At 33.3% G+C, this 25,215-nt stretch overlaps 1 protein-coding gene across 1 annotated transcript; it reads left to right on the plus strand.

Moving 5' to 3' along the window:
- Positions 1-6,275: 6,275 nt before the first annotated feature.
- LOC124370424 (exosome complex component MTR3-like) lies at positions 6,276-25,215 on the plus strand. Its single transcript, XM_046828710.1, has 5 exons — positions 6,276-6,758; positions 12,434-12,687; positions 14,326-14,472; positions 16,655-16,783; positions 24,877-25,215. The coding sequence occupies exons 1-5, from the start codon at positions 6,599-6,601 to the stop codon at positions 25,066-25,068; spliced, it is 882 nt and encodes a 293-aa protein (XP_046684666.1). The 5' UTR covers positions 6,276-6,598; the 3' UTR covers positions 25,069-25,215.

Below are 25,215 nucleotides of genomic sequence, written 5' to 3' on the forward strand. Positions count from 1 at the left end.
GGCTCGGTTTCTCCGGCCCAGAGCGCGTTCCATTATTATAATTCGTTGGTCTTGCCTCATTGTACATTTCTAATTTTCTGATTGAAATGTTTTATTTCTCTAGAATATAACAATAAATAATTTTACAAAACCAAAAATACTGTTTTTAAAGTATAGTTTTTCAAAATGCCACCATTTTGTTTCAACAAAATTGCTAGAGAGCTTAAATTTTCACAAAATATTTTTAAAACCTATTTAATGAACTGTGTAGAGTTTGAAAATGTTCATTGCATAAATGGGCAAGTAATATAAAATGAAACGTTTAAACCTCTTCATGGGGCATCCGGTATATTGTACTATTTGTTATGTACAAACATGTATGTCTGTCTTTTTGTCGAAGTTTTTGTTGTAGTTAGGGTTATAAACTATTAATAAAATCAGAAATAATCGAAATATAACCTTAAAACCCCCATTTACTTCTACACATAAAGTAGCTATGGGTGTGAATGTTGAATCAGTCCTTTTCGTGTAGAAGACTCGGTTGCTCTACCGTGATTACCGTGCTTTGGGATCGTGTAAGTCAACATCGTATTGCGCTCAGTTGTGCACCTGATGAGACAATGAGAATACCTCTTCACCGCTTTTCACCTAGATTCCACTTATTTTCTAATCTGGGTATCTCTGATGTCGAAACGATGTAGAGGGTTCGTTTTGAGCGTCTTCGTTCTTCATCACCAACTATTTTTAGATCCCTTCAGACCAACCCAACTCCAGATTTCAAGAGTGAAGTTTGCAACAGCATCAGATTTCAGATGCCGCATGTTAAGAGTATGTGTGTGTGTGTGTGTGTGTGTGTGTGTGTGTTTTTTTTACAAAACATCTATATGAATTAAATATAAAGTTATATTTTCTCCCCGGCACATATTACTCATGGCTTTAAGGAAATAAAATCATTCCCAGATAACTTTACTTCGATGCTATAGAAATACTCAGCAAGGTACTCCGGAAAATTTTATGTGATATTTGTTATTCGTGAAATTAATGAGTTTTATGTTTTATCATGTCACAATAGCACTTAGCAACTTTAACGTGTTGTTTCAAATATTTTGAAAACACGATTATAAAATATAACAATTTATATGTCTACAACCATTTTAATCTCTTGCTTCCAAAAACACATAACATTAAAAAAATATAAATTCAAATCCCGTGTTTTAATATCATACAGTATAATCGATATTATTACGTAATTTATTTTAGTATAAGATATAGATTCTTTGAGTTATTAGTATTGTTTTCTACAAACTGCACTTGGATTTTCTGCTTTCTTTTTTCATGCCTGGAAGTGAAATTGAAAATTTCACGTACTCTCCGGTTGTTGTAACTATCGATATTAAAGCAAATGTTTTAAAGTAGGTGACAAGAGGATTTTTTGTCATCGTTATGTGTTAATGGAAAATTTAACAGTACTATTCTAGAACTTTTATTTGCTTCATGCGAGACAAACCGAAAACACGTGGTATTAACTACTAGAAGTCTTAAAAAATGCAACTGTGCAACTGGGGTTCACTATTGCATTTAGTTGTAATAAGTTCACTGGAAAAAAAATTAATTGGTAATTGGTACATCTGCGTAAACTAAGAAGGACCATAATTGACCAAAGCAACATTCCTAATTAGATGCTGTGGATAGGAACTCTAACCTACTGGTAAAAGCGAACAGATACTTATTGCTTCTTCTTCCTCTTGCACTTACTGGCTTAACAATTAGCTCCGAATAGAATGAATCATGTTCTAAAATACACTAAAGTGGAGTATACCATTTCACTGTAACGAATGAGAAATGTAATAACGATAACTGCTTAACAAACCAACAGAAACCAAACAGAAAACTATTCATCTTGTTAAACTTATATCAATGTATAGATGATTGGAGTTATAGGATGCTGTCAGAACAATTATAATAAATAACTAGAAAGACCTCTGTTGGATGTGAAGCCTACAAATGAAATGTTCTTAAATTATCTAATAAGCAACACGGGCTATTGCCAAGTTATTTCATAGCTTCGTCGTTGATAGCGCTTGCCACTACCATCTAATCTACAATATTCAGCTTTAGTTGTAAAACAAAATAGACTGTCTTATTAGAGATCATATGTAATCGAAACGCAGTATATTATATTTGGTGGCTCGAGCAAACATAACTACCGTGAAATTGCTACAGTTAAACATTGATGAATATCGTCAATTAATAACTGTCTACTTATAATATGTTCTCTATATAGATTGCTCATGAATAACTTACGCAATTACTATAACTATAACTAAAATAACAATCTAAAGTTCAAAATCAAAAACAACAATCTTAATATAATAATGGATTATCATAACAGCTTTTATTAAGTACTGCGTACATATTCGTACACTCTAGCTTTGCACATGGTGCCGTAAGCACTTTAAAATTACAGTAGAGGTCAATGTACTATTTTGATGCTGAATAGGAAAAACTTGTCGTACGTATTTCCAGCTTCACTTTAGAAGAGAAGCTTCACGGTTATCTCGTGTGTCCAAAAAGCGGCCTCTCTCCTGAGTGTAGTATTGCTCAGTATGCCACAATACTGTAGCTCTCCCAGGGTTAACAATTGGTTAGCGGTTAGTCAGCAGGTCATCATTAAATATATTTCTACAGCTTGAAATTTCGAAATATAGAAATCTACTTAGTCTGTGCAGCAGGTGTGTATCCTGGCTACCACGGCTTCGATTGGCATCAAATTGGTAGCATCTCGATAGGCTGATGCTCTTGTCTTCGTATATTGTAGACAATCGCACGGAAGTGTTTTGCAGCTTTTGTATGCGTCCAATATCCTTCTTCTTGATACTGTTGCCGTATGCAGTGAAGCAATAATAAAAAGCAGGAAAAATCAATAATTGCACAAGGTACAATTTTGCTTCCTCATAAACTGGTGACAGTTTTGTTGCATATCTTAAACTGTGCCATTAGAAGTAGCTAAAACATTTCCAAATTTGATTTTGTAATCTGTTTTAATAAAAAAAGTCTGTAAAGGCTTAGGGATTTATTAGCAATCCTATGTAAATAAAGTCGTTAATTTAGCAGAATTAGCAGGAAAATAGTAGAAAAACTGTGGTATAGTAAAAGTGACATTAAATGGATCACAGAATTAAAAGAAGATATGAGAGAGTTACAAATTACAGTAGAGGATTTAAAACACAAGACAAACACATTAAAGATATTAAATGACAAACACTCTACACTACAGCTGAAAAAAAAACAAACAACGAATAGGAAGAGTGGTTCCGGAGGAGGAAAGGAAATTACGCTCGGAAAGGATGAAGAAATATTGGGTGGATAAAAGAAGAAGGACTAGAAAATATAAAGTGACTAAAGTGGTCCAATGTAGGCCATAAAATTAAAAAAAAGTCGTTAACTTTGCAATTTAAGCAATTTTTATTTTCTTATGTTTTAATATAAATAAACCTAAATTATCCAATAGGTAATGAAAGTAGGACCATAATTCAACAGTGAAATGCTGAAACCTAAAATCAGCTGATTAGAGTAGCTAAAGTTAAAACACCTTATTTTTGAGGCTCACGAGCAGTGCTGTCATTTAAAGACAGTTGCTATTGCTTCCTACTCGACTTTTTAAAAAGTGCTTTGTTTCCCTTGTTCCTTAACCTATTTTTCTAAATAATATTGGTGCAGTTAGATTTGTACTTAAATTGTCCAATTAAAAATTAATAATTGTGATATTTATCATATGTCGTTTTAAGATATTTACGCTCAAAGAATTTTTAAAGCCAACATTTTGAAGATAGTATTTTTTTTAAATTTTATTAGGTTATAAAGGTCTATACTAAAATTCAACTTACTACATCAAGCCAGTATCAAATGATACAATAGCTCAACTAAAGAACAAATTGTCGGCTGCCCTTGTAATTATTGAGTTTTAGAAAGTTTGATTATGATATTATTGTTTATCTTTGGTCCAAGAATAACACCTTAAAAGGTTACTAAAGAGCTCTGCTAGGACACTGTACAATGTTCTCTACTATATCGTTTGTCCTCCAAAAGTAGAAAGAATCGTCGTCAAAGTACTGGAACAATGAACATTTAAATTATTATCTTATAATTACATTTCACGACATCTTTAGTACGTGAAGGAAACAGTATTTTTCCGGACATTTGCCATCGTTCAGTGAACAAAGTCAGTAACACTACGTTTCGAGATCTGCAATCAGATCTCTTCTTCAGGTAAATAACTAACTTAATATAATTACAAACTAGGTTAAAGTAAACAAATCATACCAAAGCGTTGTGGCACGCCTAAGTCAGGAGTCACAACCAATATGTTGAGTGTCAACTTCACTAACTCTAAAAAATGCACTTAATAAAAAAAACTATACACAACACTAATCATTAAAACCGAACTACAGAATACAGGTCACAATACGTCTGCATTCGTCTACCAACCACCTACGACTGGCAAAATAACCAGATAGGTGGTTGGTGTAACCAATAATCAGTTGTAAGTGGTTGGTAACTTAAGATAACTTAAGAAGGGTCAATCAGGAAGTGTTATAAAGGAATAAAATAGGTGTGTAAATTATACAATTATACATGAACCTGATTGTTAAACACCGTAACGAGCGCTGCACTATTACATAACGCAATACAGCACTGGTTTTAGTTCACGTTAACTGCCTCGGATTGATCTTGAACAGTCTTTAGAGGATTTGTCCACCTCATCAGTACGAGTTAAATGCACACAGTATACCAAAATGTCATCGGCACTTTTACTTCCAGTACAGTTCCTCGATTTGTTTACAGCTTCAAGAGAGGCATCATATATAGGGAAGTCCATTAAAACACGATACAGTTATTAAGAGGGGGATCCCCATGAAGACTCCTACTAAACGGTATTTCTAGGCACAACTAACACGGTGATCGGCACAAACATTGTGAACCACTTTATTGGCCTAACATAGCCCATGGATGTTGGTGGACTAAGGCATCTAGAACATCCGGCCACACGAGAAGCTCTAGCGATGCTACCGTTTCAATATAGCAACAAATGTTCATAACATACCGTGGTCTACAACCAAACAGAATCAAGAAGAGCGATCAGATGATCTTTGAAATTAGCTGTCTGAGCCGAGCAAGCCATTGTTAGTGTTATATCTGTATGCCGAAGGTAAAGGACACTGTCACAAAATGTGAATTTTACAGCACAACAGTTTTTTTTTGCTTTGTTGTTTCTTTTTTATGTAGCACACTTAGTACGGAAAATTCAACATCTAAACTGTAGTATATTGTTGTTCTATATGTTATTTAGCATTAATTAATATTATTCTAAAAAAACTAATTTAGAACATTATTTAATGAGTTGGGCTTAGTGGCTCTTGCACCTTAGGACATAGTGCTTTTTGCCTCTCATGACACAGTGATTAAAGGATTAACTAGCAATATTAAAAGGTTTTCAATCAAATAAATACATCCAACAAAATATAAAATAGGTTTTTAATATCGGTCAAAAAGACTATTTCATCAACAATATGGACCATTATAATACATTTCTGGATAATCAGCAGACTTGTCGATGTACGTAATTCTTAAAAAAAAGAATGGCATAAAGTAAGTAAATTAGGTAACAGAGATATTAAGTTATCAAATTTCCCCTTAGAAATTGGAATCGGATGATTAAAGATTACTAGTTTCATCAACCGAAAAAGACAAACCTTTCTCTAATATTGAATTGAGCAAGCACATGATACCTGATCTTCTGAATTAGCTAATATAAACATATTTTTATCATAGACTTTGATGACAAATTTAGTTGAACAGGTTTATTTTCCAAGTCACTAGATCCTTAATTAGGTAAATAGTCAATGTCAGCATCGCTATTGTCAACCTCATCACTATCTCAAAATTGAGAAAGATCTTCAATAGTCTTTGCTGCTTTGTCTGATATTTCCCTTTTGTTTACTGGTGCTAGGACCTGAAAAAGATCTTAGTATAAACAATATTGTACAATATTAATATAATATATAATAACAAGTTCTTGATCCCTATCTCTGTTGAGAACGATCTTTCAGCAATACATGAAAGTAATACTGAATGATTAAAATAATTATAATAATCGTTTACTAAAAAAGTTATTGAAACAATTGAAATTGAAGTTCATGCCTTGGTGGCATATAAAACTGTAAATGTGCTACAAATTAATATTACACTAAAATTACGTTTGAAACCATTTTATAAATATTACAGATCAATACAATTTTGTCGAGCTATTGAACAGTGTTGAAGTTGTATTAATTAGTGGTTATATTTAGTTTTATTTATCTGTGGGTTTCATGGAGATAATTCCAAGTCACTAAAAGAAACTAACAAAATATGACTAAAAAGTACTTATAGTTTATACATTTGAAAGGGAGGTTATGAACAAAGACCGCCACTAAAGAAACTAGTGTACTGGACAGCTGAACAATATTTTTAATATTTTGTCGGTCTACTGTTATTATTTTTTCTAATGTGGAAAATTTTCTCTTATGTGTGCATACTTTCAATTTAGTTTTGTTTGTTTGGTTGTAAAAGAAGCGTTATGCCAACTGATTCCAGACGTGTGCCAGGACCTGATAATACTCTTCAATATTACTTATATTCTAAACAAAAAAAGACTTATGAAGAATGTGAAAAGGACCTGTTGAGTTCAGAAAATATTAGAAAGGATGGACGTAAACCAGAAACACCTAGAAAGATTTGTAAGTACTTTTGGGTTGAGAGATACAATACAACCTCCTTGACCCTTTCTCATCTGGGTAACAGAGTGGAGGGAGTCAAACTTTTTAAGAATTTATAGTCTAATTTATTTTTCTGTTAAAACATGTTCAGTATTCACAATAATGTGTAACAACAAGCATAACTAATTTCAGATCGAAAGATTCAGTGTCATTGAATGCAGTGTGAACTGGCCATAGATTCCATCCATAAAAAGAACTAATCCTCTGACATGAATCCTAACCTGGTTCTTGAACTATTCCTGACCTAGTTACTGAACCAGTTCAATTAATAAAACTAATTAAATTTTATAATTTAAAAACAAAAAGAATAAATACAAAAAAATCTGTAGATTCTACTTCAATAGCCTACTTTGAATACATGATTTACTGTATTATATTACAACCCTCATTTTTAGGCCTCTCCTATTTTTGGAGATTTAACTATTTTACGTATCAGGCACTGAAAAACAAAATTTATGGATAGCGGTACCTCAAAAACGTACGAGCTAATTTTGATAATACATTCAGTACTTGGTCTACTGTACTACAATACAGACCTTATTCTTAGGCCGCACCTTTTTCCGAGATATCGACTTTATGTGTCACATTCTGGAAAAACATACACGGTCGTACCTCAAAAACGTACAACCCGATTTTGATCAAACTTTCTATACACATTTATTACATGGTCTACTATCCTGCAATACAGCCCTCATTCTTAGGACACGCCTAATTTCGGAGCCACACCTATTTTACAGGCTATGTGCTGGCAAAAACCAATCTATGGATGGCCTTATCTCAAAAACGTATGAGCCAATTTTGATAAAACTTTCTATACACATTATTATTCCATAGTCTACTGTACTAAAATATAACTCTCATTCTTAGGCTGCGCCTATTTTCGAAGATACAGGGTGGCGCAAAAGTCACTGGACAATTGGTTTAAAGAAGAAAAAAATAACAGCAAGACGTAGTACAATAGTTTTCGTCCGTGATGTTGGTATTATTAAATGTTGGTAATTATGCCTTTTTAAGTTGGCAATACAATGCAATTAAACACAAAACAATCGAACTAGTGAGTTCATCTGTGACACGTATTTAAACTTTCAAGAACTTTACTTTCAACATGATGGTGCTTCACTACATTACGCCACTACCGATCGCGATTATTTAAACGAACGTTTCCAAAGAAAAGTTATTGGTCGAAGGGCAGATATTGACATACCCCCACGTTCACCAGATATCACACCAATGGATTTTTTCCTATGGGGAGTAGTCAAGGACTCTGTTTATTCTCGAAAGCCTCATACTATTGACGAACTGAAAGACTACATACATGACGCATTTTATGATTTGGACAATGATCCCACACTATGCCGTAGAGTAGGTTAGTGTCCAGTAAACTATTACCGTAGTGAAAAGTTACCAGCTGACCCACTCTCAGTATTGTTTTATTTTAATAAACAACCCCATCGGGTTTGCTTTAATTTAATAGCCTCGGCTTTTACTCACTAATCAGATTACTAGCCTAGCCTAATGCTAGAAAGACGTTATGAGAACGCCAAAGCATTTTGCCCTCCCGTTACTGGTATAACGTTATTCTGGTATTAGGTAACCACTAAATAAAGTTGTTACCGACACTAATACGTTACATATTACCCATCTCTAATCCAGGTTCTCCTTCCATTGTTTCGAATAAAATGCTCAACCAGCATAGTCTTCATTACTATAGATATAACGGTTAATGCACGCAATTTTCTGTTAGAGTGACTACAATATGTATGCGAGGATTAACCAAAATAGACTCCACCATATTGCAGGTGAGTATAGATTTGATTATTTAGCACATAACCTGTAAAATCGGTGTGGCTCCGAAAATAGGCGCAGCCTAAGAATGAGGCTTATATTTTAGTATAGTAGACCATGTATTGAATGTGTATAGAAAGTTTTACCAATATTGGCTCGTACGTTTTTTAGCTACGTCCATCCATAGATTGGTTTTTGTTAGTACATAGCCTGTAACATAGGTATGGCTTCGAAAAATAGGCGCGGCCTAAGAATGAGGCTTATATTTTAGTATAGTAAACCATGTAGTGAATGTGTATAGAAAGTTTTATCAAAATCGGCTTGTACATTTTTGAGGTACGGCCATCTATAGATTGGTTTTTGTCAGCACATAGGCTGTAAAATAGGTCTGGCTCCGAAAATAGGCGTGTCCATAAGAATGAGAGCTGTATTGCAAGATAGTAGACAATGTATTGAATGTGTATAGAAAGTTTTATCAAAATCGGCTCGTACGTTTTTGAGGTACGGGACCATTTATAGGGTCTTGTTAATTGAGTATAGTCTTGAAAATGGCCGCTATAAATAGAGATTATTATCATAAAAGTAGTGCTTGTTCATTTAAAATCTTTATTTGTAGTATTTATCTTCATGTTATTAATGAAATATATATTTTGTATGGATTGAGTTGATGAACTAGATTAGGATTCAGTTAGGAACTAGTTTCTGGTACTCGTTCTTTTTATGGATGGAATCTATGGCCAGTTTCACGTCGGTGTCATTGAATTCCCTGAAGGATCAAATTAAGCTACTTACTGGTGTGGACACGGTAATTGTTTACTTTAGCGACTTCACACTAGTTGTCTAAATTAAACTAAAAATAAAATAAAGGTACAGGAGAGTAGTAGGCCTACAGTAGATATAAAAGGAAGGGAAACCTAAATAATAACTGAAATTATGTTGGATTTTCTCTTGGCAATGAGTGCGAGCTTTGTGGTGCCACTCAGCACTTCTGGGAAAGAAAAGAAAAACATGTTGTTTTTAAATTCTTAAAAAACTTGTATTCGAGCTCAGATCACGTGAGCAAGCGTAAATTGAAATGCCCCTGGGTATCAGAGTGGGCTGCGGTGGCGCCTTTCACCCTGCACTTCTCAAAAAAATAAAGAAAAAGAAAAATGTCCTCAAGATGGTACCTTAATTCGAGCTCAGATCACATGAGAGCTTGTTTACGCCTTACCCAAAGTTCATGCAACATGATCTGACATTAGAAAAGTGTCCTGCCCGGGGGGAGAGAGGGGGCAACTGGCTAACACAAGAATTATAGTAATAAAATTTCAAACATAATTAAAATAAAATACTAATGAAATAAAAATAATAGAAACTTAGAGAATATTTAATGAAGAGGAGGATATAACTTGATCTAGAAGCCCGTCTAAAACAATGGAACAACAGTGTATCCTCAGCTAGAAGACAATGGTCGCCACATATTATACATGGTGAAAAGGAATTTAAAACTCAGTGTCGAACTAAATATGACTCAACTTCTGAATTATTCATTGTAACACAAACAACTTGATGGAACCCCCACAACACACATTATTCGTAGGTAAAACCTGTTCACTACTTGAAATAGGTCAAGAAAACGTGAATACAGAATGGCGACGACAAAACACAAAGAACAGTTTTATTTTGAAATTTACTACGCAGCAAAATTGGACAAATTAAGAAATGGGTAAAAATAATTTAATAACTTGATACGGAAATAAGATGTGTTTTGGCAAACAAGACCAAGAGTACAAAGAAAAACCTACCATAATAGATGTAGAAACTCTTGAAAAAATGCTGAGAAAAAGGAAGAAAATTGAGAGCACAGAGGAAAAAATGTATTTTATCTTCATTGAGGTAGAATTTGTTGCAAAAATGTAGCTAAAGAGGAAAAATCGAATAACTCGTAATTATCCTTATACAATGTTGGTAACCCTACTCTGACCTCTAAAATTTTCTGGAATTTTTTGCCTAAATGTTGGTATTTCAATTATCCCCTCCATCAATGCCTACCCCTCCTTAGCTTGTTGTATTCCCTACCTGAAAACCCAGATTCTTCTCGGTTCTCTAGATTGACGGACTATTTGAGATACAATCTAAAATTTTAAAAATATCGGTTATGCAATTATGTGTTGTTTTTTCAAAAGGAAAACACTTCAAAATTAAATAAAAAGTAATAGATTACAATTACATTTGGGAAAGACCAAAGCTTATTTTTAATCTCATAAAATGCACTAGTAGGTACGAGCTAACAGTAATGCTTCCGGCTATCAGCGCATTTTAAAGAAATTATTAAATTATATCTTTTACATTGTTTCTCCATATCTTAAGCATTTTAATATGCTAAATTATACCAACTCTGTTCTGTAGTTCTGGAAATGATTGAAAAACGTCGCTGAAGATAGCACTGATCAGTAAAATATAAAATTCCAAAAGGTTGAACATTAATGTTCACTAAATATTACAAACTTATCTATCTATATTAAATGCTTCTAAAACAACGAAACAGCTGTGTATCTTAAGCTAGAGCTCTTTATTTTGAAATGTTCAATGCAGCAAAATCTGACCAATCATGAAAAAGGAAAAAAACTTAATAACGAGATGTGTAAATAGGATGTGTATTGGCAAAAAATACTAAGAGCGCAGAGAAAAAGCGACAATAAAACTTCATCATACAGGTAGAAACTGTTGCAAAAATTATGAAAAAGTACAGAAAAACTAAACTTATCTTTTTATGTAATTGGTAGACTTATGCTGACCTCAAAAATCCCTTGTACTTGTCTCACATGAATATTGGTATACTGATTACCCCTCCACTAATGCCTACCTCTACTTAGCTTGTCATCCCTTCCCACCCAGAAACCCCGATTCTCCTCTGTTCTCTAGATTGATGGATTATTTAGGATGTAATTCAAATTTCAAACATATCAATTATTGTACAATATATACATTGTCACTGCCTAAAATGTTTTTTCTGAATATATAAACATACATAAAGAGGTCTCAGATCGTTATAGCTAACATTGTTAATGTAAACATTATCCCTTACCTTTATATACAAACTAATATAATGTAATAAACAATAGTATGTCCCAAGGATCACCTTAACCATATTTTATTGCTTCTCTGATGAAGTAAGTTTATGTAAAGATTTACGGTCATTTCATTATTTTCTGAAACAACACTTAATTGGATAACTTTTGGTGTAGTTGCAAATTAAGAATGAAATTGATATCTTGAACTGAATTATTTTGTGTTAGATTTTTGTGATTCTTCAAGATCTAAATTTTCTTACTATCAGCCTTTATGTAACAAGCTTGGCAGTACTGTAAACAATATAAAAATGGGCATAGTTAGCTAAGGTTGGCCCAGTGTTGGCATTAGTGTTGTGTAGTAACTCATGTGTTTAAAAACCTTTTTGAAAATGGTTGTGTTGAACTGATTAATGTAAATTTTCCCTCTCCTGCATTCTTGGAGTGAAAATCAACATACAGTCCAGGATTTATCTAGAAGTAGGCAGTGTCTGTCATGTTGGTCCCAAAGCAGGCATTAGAGTCCTCTATTTCTAGTATAAGTTAAGTCTATATAAGTTAGTTTTAAGTCTAGTAAGTTAAAAGCCATTGCTGTGTGTAACAGTAGGTTTGAAATGTCCTCGCTTCTATAGTGGTGGATAGAAAAGTAGTAGATAGTTCAAAAGTTATCTTCGGAAGTATATATTGACCATCAGTACTTGTGTAAAAATGTATCTGTCTATACAATAAAATTTTTCTCTTATATCATACTTTGAGTTAATAAAACTAACTTACCTCTAAAGCCAATTGTTGTTTCAGATATCAAGACGGGGGTTGTCAGCCAAGCTAAGGGCTCGGCGTATATCGAGGTGGGAAACACCAAGGTGATATGCTCAGTGTTTGATCCGAGAGAAATACCAAACAAGTCCGAGTTCAGTGTTAATGGTGAACTCTACTGTGAGTTCAAGTTTGCAACTTTCTCTTGTAAGAAGAGAAGAAATTTTGTGCGGGACCCGGAAGAGAAAGAGCTTAGTGTCAGTCTGAAGAGAGCTTTAGAGCCCGCAGTATGTAGGGTATGTTATGGAAAACAAATAAATAAGTTAACAAAAGTATTTAATTGATTGGCACAAATTATCAGGTAGATTTTTGTACAAAATTAGCCTATTGCAAATGCCCTCATGGTAGGACTTATTGAAAAAATTCTGCATAACTTCACCGAACATGACTCACAGAGGCCATACCTCTCATATAATTGTACTTTGAACCTAAATATCTCTGTAATAGTTATTAGAATTTCAATCAAATTTTGCACGTGAGTTGTTTGGAATCTTTTACATTATGTGCAAGTTTTTAACTGGAAATACTTGTATTTTTTCAAAGTGGACTCTTTTTAAAATTTTGAGTCTTCAGTTCTCACTTGGCCCAGCCTGTGGGGCAAGTGAGAATGTAGGTTATACTAAGCCATATAAATATATAGAAATACAACTGAGTTAAGAGAAAGAACAGAAATTTCAAACAGAATACGAAGTCGTTTTTATTTTTAACCTACCACGCTCTGTTATGGAGATACACATGTTTAAAAATGGTAGTGTTTGTACAACCACACTAACCACACCAACTTACACTTGTTGGTTTTAACAGGTTTGAGCCTAACTAAATCCCAGTAATCACCCTTTTTTCAGAAGCTACTTTTGTTGACAATTCATGGTTGATCTTATTTTCTTCTTCCATAACTATTTCTTCAAAGGTTGGACTTTTGGCCTGATTGCTCTCAAATACTTTTGAATGAAAATAAGGAACACACGTTTGGCCAAATAAGAATTCCTTTTTCTATTAGAACAATAAACATTAAACATATTTCCATTGGGAAATATGTTTTATGTTCATTCAATTCTTGAATCAATATAAAAACTATCAAATGAAAGAATAGTATTTCATGCTATTCAGGTGAAAGATGCCATAGTATTTAGAATCTGTAAATGCATAATAAAATATGTGTACTATAATAAAATAATTTTCTTATGGCTGAGAAGGACTGGTGTGGTAGGAATGAATTCCCAAATACGAAGTGCAACAAGCTCTAGTAATATCAGCCAAGTTTTGTTGTGCTGTAGGAAGGAATTTAAATGTTACAAATCTGAGGCAATAGTTCTTACTTTTTCAACAGGTGCATTTATTTAGTAGTTACAAAACCACAAGCCATGATCAGACCCACAATTAGGTCCTTTTAGCAAGTTTGAAATCCAGTTTGTTTTTCGATAATTAAACTTAAAACATAAATAAAGACCTTTATTGAATTTGATTTGATTTTTTTATTTAGCAAAATTGTACAATATGTTTCAAAATGGAATACTCCTGATGAATTTAAAGCAAATCTATTGAAAAATATATAATTTCCATTATTGTTGAAATATTTGTTAAACCACCGACATTCTAATCCATATCTAGTTTTCATTACTTCTTGTATTGAAGCATTGAAATAATTTAACATTAGACTTCTGGACTGTAACATGCATGATCTAGTTATGTCCATCTCATAAACATAATCAGAAGACAGTAGGCCATGCCAATTGATTAGTAGTACATTCTAGATCACACTATATACATCAGAATTGGTTGTTGTTCTTCTCTGGATAGAATCTAGTCATAAAATTCCTCTCCTGTATCTGAAGAAAAAACTAATATATTAACATTTTTGTTATATGCTTCAGCACGAGTTTCCAAACTTCCAAGTGGATGTATATGCTCTGGTGCTACAGAATGACGGCTCTGCACTAGCCGCTGCTATCAACTGTGCCGGACTAGCCTTGGCAGACGCAAGTGTTCCTATGTATGATCTGGTCAGCGCTGTCTCTGTCGTAAGTCACCAACAATTCTAATCACTGTTCAGTTTAGAGCTAAAATATTACATGAACCCTTTATAGTCGGCAGTCAACTACAGTAGTTTGCGTTTTGCAGATGAAAATAAACCAGAATCAGTTTTTTTTATCAAATATCACAGCAGCGTCATCATTAAGTGTAATGTTGATGAAAATATTTTGTTGTTGTCATATATGTGATGTTGTTGTAGTTAATTACTATGTTTTCGACTATTATCATTATTATGGGCTAATTATATAGTTAGTACACTTTAGTATGGTGTAGTCAGTGATTGTATTTATCTACATATAAATACTATTTAGAAAGTACGGACGTTTTGGAAAAAAAAAAGCACATTTTATTATGTACATGTGAAAGGGGGAATAAAATACTACTTTTCTACATAATCATCATACAAATTCAGGCACATCATATCGGTGGACAAGCTTTAAAATTCCTGTGTCATAGAATTCTGCCACCTGTGATCTCAGCCACACAGTGACGCTTACCTGAAGCTCCGTAAAAATGTTGTGTTGCTAGCCAGGTCTTCATTTTCAGGAACAAGTTAAAATCACTTGAAGCAAGATCAGGACTGTATGGGGATGAGGAAAAACTTCCCAGCTAAACGAGTCAAGAGTCTTGCGTACGGTTTGCTGTGTTATTTCGTTAGTTGTCATGCAAAATTTTGGATGACAATCTCCTCGGCACTTGTTTTGGACAGCTCTCCAAAGGTTTTGTAATTTTGGCAATATCGCTTAGAATTTGTTGTTGCGCTTCGAAAAAATCGTAAGAAGACACCTTGTCTGCTCCATGTGCACTATTATCATGTGCTTCCTTGCAAACAAAGTTTGCAGGTATTTCCTTGGTTTTTACATAAGTTCCCCTACTACATGGACTGTAGTTTAGTCTCACAATTCACATATTTCACCCGGGTTTCATCTCCTGTTACGATTTGATCCAGTAGTGCAGCACTATGACTGTGGTAGGCCTCCAAAAGCTGCCCCCATTCGTTGTTCTTTATGGCGATCTGTAAGCATTTTTGGCTCCTAGTTTCTGTGAAACACTTTCAAACAATGTTAAGTTGCTGGGTCTGACTGTAGATAATAATTTTACATGGTCACCACATATAAATACTCTTAACAAAAAACTGAATGCTAGTTTATGTATGATAAAACAAATCAAATCCCTCAGCAACACTGACACAGCTGAATTAGCTAATTTCTCCAGAAAAATGATCCAGAAAACCCTTATTAGGGTCATTGCAGGTTTACATCACCTGGAAAGTAGCAAAGTATTGCTTTCAAATCCTTGAAAATTACAATAGTTGCTCTATACATGCTGGAAGTTGCAATGTATGCGGATGGGGTAGATCTGCTAAAATCCGAAAAAATATTTACTACTACAATACCAGAAATGGTGAATTATATAACCTTCTAGCACATCATCTAAAGCAATATGAATCAAAACCATTGTGTATGGGCAGGAAAGTTCACAACACAGTACCACAAGAACTGCAATACAAGCGAGGGCACTCGCTAAAAGCTGAACGAGTAGGTCATGGACCGACCCTTTTACTCTCTTGAAGAATTCCTCCCAGGGACTTTTGAGAACTGGCCTAAGTCCACCAATAAAAATAAAATCTTGACACTATTTGCAATCTTGATGTTTATTAACAAAGATGATTCTGATTTTTTTTACCAAAAGAACTCTGATTGAACTTCACAGTCAGCGGGTGAGTTGATTGTGAGGGTCATTTTGAAGATTATTTAAAATGGTTTAGCTACCTTCATTATGAAACTGATACACACTGAACATTTTCTGAGTGTTTAAAAAAACTAAGCATGATTCTGTACAACCATCAAATAATGTTGTCATTGAAATATTTTTTTTTTTCTATTTGGACTCAATGATAGTAATTAATAGATTTTAAAATGTCTGTTACTGACATAGTACTACAAACATTGGAGTTATATCTTTCTATAAGAATCTTTACACCTATAGTTAGTAATATTACCAGTCACAATGGAATTGTAGGACCTAGATAATGGTTTAACAATAAGAGCCTAAACTTTTACCTTGTGTATGATGCAACCCCAACTTTTGAAATTATAAAATGTGTAAGCTGGTAGTTTTACATCAAAGTATTTATAAAAGTATAAAGTTGTACAAACTGATCTGTAGGCAATTCATGGAGAGTCAAGGCTGATGGATCCTACTATTGAAGAGGAAAACATCTGCAGTAGTGTAAACCCACAAGTAACAGGAAACAGAGGATTGGCCACACTCTCATATCTTGGCAACCTTAAACAGGTACAACCATAGTATTGCCTCTGTATCAAACTAGCATAATATTATAACATTTATTGGAACACAATGGAATTTATATGACGTCCAATAGTTAGTTGGATGGAGATAAAAATCAAAGGCATGAAATTCAAGACTAATCATATTCTGATAGTATTGTGATTGGTCTACTGACCTTTTCTCATTTACTTCATGTTTTATGTGTTGAATGTTTGTTGTGTTAATTTATTTTTAAATAACTTTGATGAGTCAAACAACAATGTATGTACTATAAGCTCTGATGATGGTATACCTATACTAAAATGCATGAGAAAATCTTCATTATGGGTTTTAACCCTTTCCTGGCCAGGCGGCAATATATTACCGCCATAGATCGCGTCTGAAAAGTGCCAGGTGACAAAATATTGCCGCCGGTGACATACGCGAAAAGCGCCTGGCGGCAATATATGGTCTCCTTGATATTCGTCGTTTTCTTAAATAAATACGATGTCAAATGATTAAAGTTTTATGTTTTTTTATTCCCTGGTATATTTGTAGATAAATAATATGAATATCATTTTTATTTTGGAGGTCTGCATTTATATTTCGTAATAATCATGTGACTTATCAGCTGACTCGATCTTTTGTTGTTAATTCTTTATGCCTTAGTGTAATCGTACTATTGTATGCTGTATTCTTCTTCATAATTTTATTTTGTGGTTGTAAATATTAGTAGTGGGTTGTTAGTTGTTACGTGCTTAGCTATTGTGTGTAGTAGTTACAATGACTGACAATTTGCAATTTCACGGGAGTGAAATTGTAAGTAGCACATTTGTAAATAGAAAAAGTGTAAATAAATTTCAAATAAAATTATGTAAATATTTCTTGGTAAATAGTGTTTTTTAACTGTATTGAAACTGTTTATGGTTCCTACAATCATCTGTTTACCGGTACATTCATAATGTGAATATTTATTTTAAGTTTCTTGCAATGTAAGAGTCAGTTGCTTTAACACTTATAAAATGTTGCGAAGTACAATTATGCGTATTTATACAAAATGTGTCATAAAAAACTTATTTATGAGAGAAATAACACAAAATTTTGTACGGTTGTTCCTTTCTAAATGTACAATAATATAATAAAATAGCTTCCCACAGTAAAATTATTTTTCCTTTTTTAGTTATTTGCAAAAAAAATAAAAAAGTAAAAAAAATTTTATGTAATCTATTAAAACATAATTTTTAAAATTTTAAATTACTTAAAACTACATCTATATATTTTTTTGTTGATAGTATATAATTATCTATACGAGTAATTTGATGCAACTTTTAGGTCATTCTCTAATTTTTATGAAAAATTATAAATTTTAATCTAAGAGACTGCAAACTGCAAAATCGCCAATTTTAGCCTGGCACTTTTGACTAGTTACAAGGGGATATGAGATGTGAAAAAAATGTTGCAACATCTCATATTTGGTCCTGGCCCTGAAAGGGTTAAGACATATTACAAGGGTATTAGCTTTTAAACTGAGAGTTTGTTTTTAATGACAGCAATGTTCATCCTGAATCTTAAGTCAGTTGTAAACACACATGTATGTAACCCACCTCAACGTAACTCCTTCTTTGGAAACTTATAATGGACCAAATTAAAATTTGACGAAATAAAAAAAGCTATCACTAAATAAAAAATGTATCCTTTTCACTAACACATTCAAAATTTTACTTGACTGGAAGGTCCTATATAATGATGGCATTGACTTCTCACATCAAGAATTCAGTGATTAATTAGTTACTGGTGCTGCATGGGTTGTGTATTGATAAGTCATATGGAAGGTCCATGATAATGATAGTACTGAATTCTCACATTAGGAGTTTAACCCTTTTACTGCCGGACACTTTTTTTTTGGTTTGTTTGAAAAATGCCAGACTTTAATTTTACTGACTTGCTAAAAATGCCGGGCTGAAATTTACTAAAATGTAATGATTTTTTAAAAAAATCATGGATTCATTATTTTTTATCATAAATTGATAAACTTTATCTTGTTTTTTTTCCTTATAAGTTGAAATTTGCTACAAAAAATAATTTAAACATTTTCTGTCATTAAAAAATATATATATTATGTCATGAAACAAAAATTTTAAATAAATAAAAATTATTTTTTGAGTTTGCACTTTAACAACTATATTTAAATATTAAACCAACACCATAATTATAATTTTTTATTGTATAGTAATTATATATAAACATTCCCAAAAAGTTTTAGGAACACACCTTGAAAAATACTGAAGCTGTGATGAATTTTGGAAATTGGTGCAATATCCTCGAATTTCAAGATAACACTTATTGATAACACTATATCACTTTATAATACATAAATCACTTTATTACATAAATCACTGTCCATTGATATGAAAATATAATATATAATAGAAAATTAAAGTTAAAAGGCACTTTGATCAATATTTACAAAAATATATATACATTTTTAGGTTCATAGGCCTGCTGATTAGCACTTGTGTTCCCCAAAACATGTGGGATGAACACATTTTTGCAGTTTTTGCAGGTGACAGGTGATCTTCTCTTACTCATTTTATTAATCGTAAAAATATGTAGATTTACAAATATAAATGTCAAATAAAGTGTAAAACACGAAACAACACAAGTGGAACTCACGACTAACGAGATCGACCATAACCTTATCAAACCAAACTCGAGTTATAACCAAAGATGTTCAGTAACAAAAATGGCTTCCATAGATTATAAAACCTGTTTTCTGTGTGTTGTCCATATAGTAATGAATAACACAGCTGAATTTCGATGCATTTGGACAACATTGAAAACCAGTATAAAACAAATACGAGACGGCTTTTATAGCGCACGTCGGCGATTTCCGCACAAACGGCAGAGTGCGCAAATAAGCACGTCGGCAGTTTTCGAACAAATCGCAGCGTGCGCAATTGCGCACGTCGGCAGTAAAAGGGTTAATGATTGGTAGTTGCTGGTGCTGTATGGGTTGTGTATTGACTTTGATTATGAATCCTTCTGAAAATATATATCATCCCTATGGGACGGGTGTAAACAGCCAGAGTACGCGGTTTTACGTAGTTCTCGTATCCACCACCACAGTCGCAAACATCACTTCACCCATTACCCTCTCCCTCCTCTAACCCCTTGTTTACCTGCAAAATTCATGACCCTGTAAGAAAGGCCAGCAGATGTTCTGGGTTTGTTGGTGGTAGTCAGAACTTCTCCGCTCTGTCTACCTGCTTTCTCACTACAAGCCGGTGCCCGTTTCAGGCCTCTGACACAATATTCTGAGATACTCGTACAAAATTCTTATGAATTGAATAGCTTAACCAGTCGCCGAGCGGCAATCCACAGTCTGCACCTGTAAAGTGTAAGCCCAATTGTGCAATTCCACAATTTATTATTACACTGTGTCCAGGACTGTGGCCACTGATGAATTAAGTAAATTAAGTTAAACTGTTATGGATTTTTATAAACATATTATAAACGGTTTATTTGTAGAAAAAGAAACTAATCACTTAATCCAAATAAATAGTTTTAGATATATTTTCAAATATCAGCAGACAGCACTCAATTTGTTGTGTATATATTTTTATTATTTTATAACTGCATGAGGTATGAAAATCTTGTGGAATTAGTCAAATTGTTCTAAACTATTAATACACAAAGAAAAAATAATTGAATGCAAATAAATAGAACTACGATTACTTCACATTTTAATCGTTAATTTTGTTAATTTCATAGAGTTGCCAAAATAAAAGACAAATCCTATTACATATTTATAGATAGATATTTATGTATACTATAAATATTTAATATTACACTGTACACTTAAACAAGATTACATAAATCTAAAAAATAATAATATGTAACTAAACCCTAGTTAAACGACAATTATCAATGGCCCATAATGTCTCTCACCCTTAACCCATTGCGGATCACTGACGAGCTGGGCTCGTCACGCAGCGGCCGGGCCTAACGGCACGATGACGAGCTCAGGTTGCAAAATATAATATAATAGTTCTATTAGTGTCTGATAGATCGGGCGATTGTCTTCACTTGTCAACTAAGAGTGTTTAACAACGGTCTACGTTTAGAGTTTTCAAAAGTTTTATAAATATCCTACAGATCGCAGTTGTATGTCGAAGTTGAAAAGTCATTTATATGAGTTTACGCTCTGCTTTTTAGCGCTTCTGATTGGGTGTTTTCCTCAGTTGTTATTATAATACTTTTGAGGTTAGTGACACAGAACTAAACGACGCAGACGTACATATTGGCGGGTTTAGTCTAGACAATGGCCCGGATGTTGTAATCGCTTCGCCTCAGCCGCTTTATTTAGACTATGATTCAGACATCATCCCTGTCACCCCGGAAACTTGCTCGCGTGTTATCGTTCTTACATCACGGATACCCCAGCAGGCCCATGTCCCATCTGAACGAATACCTTCACAGCTAAATTTTCTAGTAGGCCTATACAATAGCGAGCGATACGATGTGGCGCACCATTGCTGTTCGTGCGACCGCTGCCGTAAATTAATTGGTGCCCGCACGCCAAAACAATACGATCCGCAATGAGTTAATGAAACTCATTATCTTTTCGAGTGAATATATTCATAACTTAAAATAGCTATTCTGAAAATTCCAATGTTTCCAAGTGCCAGGTGTGTGTAGACACTGTTCTTTGAAGTGGCCCAGCTATTTCCATCTTAAGTTTCTTCTGGCCAAAGAGATTGTAACGAGTGGCTATTATTTTACGTTTTGGTTTATTAGGAATACTTTTGATTGAAATTAATTATATTTCCAACATCAAATTGAGTTTGCACACACACACACACACACACATATATATATATATATATATATATATATATATATATATATATATATATATATATATATATATATAGGCCTGTACGCATACTTTTATGGTGAGATTAAATTCAATACAACAGAGAAAAATTTGTGAACATGTTTATGTTTTGTGTATTCAAAAACCCATAACAAAAAAAATTCCATAAGGCTTCACACGCAATTTTTAAAATCAAAGGACGTAGTCTTAGTTAAAGCATTTATGATGTAATATAATGATGCTCTATGATGTTTTTCAAACAGAATTTTAGGCAAAGATCTAACAATTTTAATTCAGTCTGGCTAAGAGATTCAACAGTTAATATAATGTTTAGTGGTTCTTATTTCAGGAGTTTCGTGTGTAAGATCGAGCATTGCTAGTTCGAATATATGATTTTTCTGACCCCACTGTTGAGTTTGCCTGCTCTAATTCCCCAATCAAGAAAATATACAGGGTGTCCCATGAGTAACCTGACGTACATTTAATAAACAGATCTAGCATTTTTTTGTCTTATTTTTTGTGTTGTGTGTATTAATTTAATTAAGCATTAATTTTAAACTTTATTTTTGTTTATCAGCCTATTTTATTTTACATTACTCTCTTCAGAATTAAATTCTCTAAAAGTTTTGGTTAAAAAGTTTGCGTGTTATTACTCATTTAATGAAGTTAATGTATTTCAAATCTAAACAAAGCATGTTTTCTGAGACCGAATTTTGCATATTTTGTCTGATACTCAGAAATGGGTGGTCTTACAGTTCTGAGACATATTTTATTCAATTTTTCAGGTCATTTTACATAAAATCCAATAAATTTAACAACTATCTTTACGCCATAAAAACATCAGTTTCGCTTTATTTCCGTCCTTTCTTAAAATATCTGGTGAAATCTTTCACTAGTCGTAGTTTGATAACTAAGCGTTTCCGGACATATGTTTTTATGAACTTTTTTCATTATTTGTATGAGAGGAAACCACCTTAGAAGTTTGTCGGAATAGTCGTGGGACACTCTGTATACATAGAAAGGTCTCAAAAAACTGTCAACTTCTGGTCGTTTACATTCACTTTCAATCTCAGGTATTTTCAGTGACATAGTTGAATTAGCCATGTTGCCCCCAAGATGAAGAAAATATATTTAAACAGAAGCCTACTTTGGTAAAAAAGCGTCTACTTCCAGTCCCAGTAATCTATTTCCGGTCATAGATATCTCCGGACCCATAAGTTGAGTTTGCCTTTATAAAATATACTCATACATACATACGCAGTTCTAAGAAGCCTACTTCTGCCTAAAAGCAACTAAGATTGCTTTTATAACGGTCTATAAATCTGCAATCAAAGCTAGGCAGTAACTTTGTCTTTGATATCGGCATTTCCTACTTACCAAATATTGCATACTTAATATTTGCTAAAATATAAATATGTAAATATACATCACTTTTGTTTACATTTAAGTTATTACTACCTATATTTAGAACATATTTATTTATCTGGTGACAGACGAACTTCTTTAGAGGGTTTACTTTTGCGACCACATTCACGGTTTATGATACTCCAGGCTGCTTTGCATTTGTTATATAAGCCTTCATGATAAATTGTTCATTGCCTTGAAATTTAGCTAATTTGGTTTGCTGTTTATAATAAGTTTTTAGTCTATTATACTTTAATTTAAATGTCATGTATTTGGATTTATCATAAAGAAGTAGAACTAAACTTCTTACATGACCAAGGAAAGGGTTAAACCACTTATACATACATGTTGATGATCATTATGGTTTCTAGATTTAGTTGAAATTGGACAAAACTCATTAAAATTATCAGTTAATATACTAATAAAATAGTCTGTAGCTTGTTCAATGTGATTAAATTGGTTTAATTCTTGCAGCCAACCTTACATCTAACTTACATAACCTATACATAAGACTAAGTAAACAGTTTTCATTCAGTAGCCTATAAGAGAAGGTTTCATTCACACAATTATCATTGTTCAATACAGAAGTATACTTAGCTGTCAGCATCAATCCTTCATGAGCCGATAGAATGGATTTTACTACTTCAACAGATATACAAATGTCTCGAGTATTACTTTATATGTTATCAATAGAAGTAAGTCCTCTTGTAGGCATGTCATATAAACAAGCAAAGTCAATTGATCTCATAGAATTAAAAAAATATTGTGTTTAGTTTTCACTGACTAATATATTGATATTTAAGTCTCCATAGATAAAAAATTTTTTGAGCACTTAACTCAGGTAATTTTAGCAAATATATAGTAAGATCAACCAGGTGTCCAAAAAAAACATTAGAACAGGTATCCAGTGTACGGTAAACTGAAACTATAATTGTATGTAACTTTGGAATGTCTATCACAGTTACCTTAAAACGTTTTTCTGTACAAAAAATGTTTAAATGCAGGGAAAGAGTAAATTTAACTTAACAAAAATAGCTACACCACTACGTCCAAACATGGTTCTACAGAAAAAACTTTTAATGCCAATTTTGTAGCCATTTGGTATTAAGAGATGAATTTCTGCTTCCATTAACCAATGTTTGTTTATAGAAATAACGTCTGGTTAAATATTTTTGTGTAAAATTAATGATTCAAGTTCATCTGTCTTGGCCCTTATGACTGAATCTTGATGTGAAAAAAATGTTAAGTAAAACTAATTTAATCATGTGTGGATTGATACTGCATGCATTTTTCATGTTTGAAGAATGAGAACTTATACTTACCAAAGTCCTACTACTTTTACATGTTGTGTTTAGGCCTACGGGTTTGGTAAAGGGTTGCAACGAGCATCTATGGCAAGTGTGTGCACATGGGTATGTTAACATTGCTCCACTGTTTAACAGTTCTAAACTGCGTGCACTGCACTAGTTCTACAACACTCCACTTGGCACTGCTCGTCAGTCACTAATAGTGTGTGTTTCTAGCGTTAGCCGCCAGGTGACACATTGGTCAAGGGGTTTCAAGCGGGCACAATTATAGCATTGAAAAGTTTATCTTTTCAGAAGGATTCATAATCAAGAGTATTGATGAATCATATAACCCAGTCATGAGAGTTTGCCTTGTTCTCTCGATGCAGAAAAAATACATAAATGTGTAGGACTAAGAAGCCTACTTTGGTTAAAAGGTGCTTGTTTTCGGTCGTTTAAATAATATAAGATTTAACGCACTAATTTATTGTGATTGATTATGTGTGTAATTCTAATGAGATGTTATATTTTGTTATAATGCTTATTGCTTCCAGGTGACGGAATTCTGCCAGATCGGCACAATGGACTCTGACATTGTTATTGATGTGATTGACCTCCTGGAGACCCAGGTGATGGAGGTGTATCCAGTCATTCAGCACTCCATGGTAGCTAAAGTGCAAAAGCACATCAAAGAGAAGAATCAAGAGCCAATGAAACATTCTAGATCAACAGCTGGTAGCGTGTGATACTGAAATGATATCTCTACCTATCCTGTGGTGTGTGCATCACAGTGATAGAAAACAAACAACTTTGTTAATAACAGGAGTTCCTTCCCTTTCTCTTTCTATATGAAGAAATTCAGTTGTTACTACAAAATAAAATTTAACTTTTAA

Source organism: Homalodisca vitripennis, chromosome 1 (genome assembly GCF_021130785.1).
Source record: "Homalodisca vitripennis isolate AUS2020 chromosome 1, UT_GWSS_2.1, whole genome shotgun sequence".
Taxonomy (NCBI): domain Eukaryota; kingdom Metazoa; phylum Arthropoda; class Insecta; order Hemiptera; family Cicadellidae; genus Homalodisca; species Homalodisca vitripennis.

Excerpts from the sequence above, each read along its gene's own strand:
- LOC124370424 (XM_046828710.1), top strand. The coding sequence starts at position 6,599 with ATGCCAACTGATTCCAGACGTGTGCCAGGACCTGATAATACTCTTCAA. Across the intron at positions 12,688-14,325 it reads TAGAGCCCGCAGTATGTAGG|CACGAGTTTCCAAACTTCCA; the intron begins GTATGTTATGGA and ends TATATGCTTCAG. Across the intron at positions 14,473-16,654 it reads TGGTCAGCGCTGTCTCTGTC|GCAATTCATGGAGAGTCAAG; the intron begins GTAAGTCACCAA and ends ACTGATCTGTAG.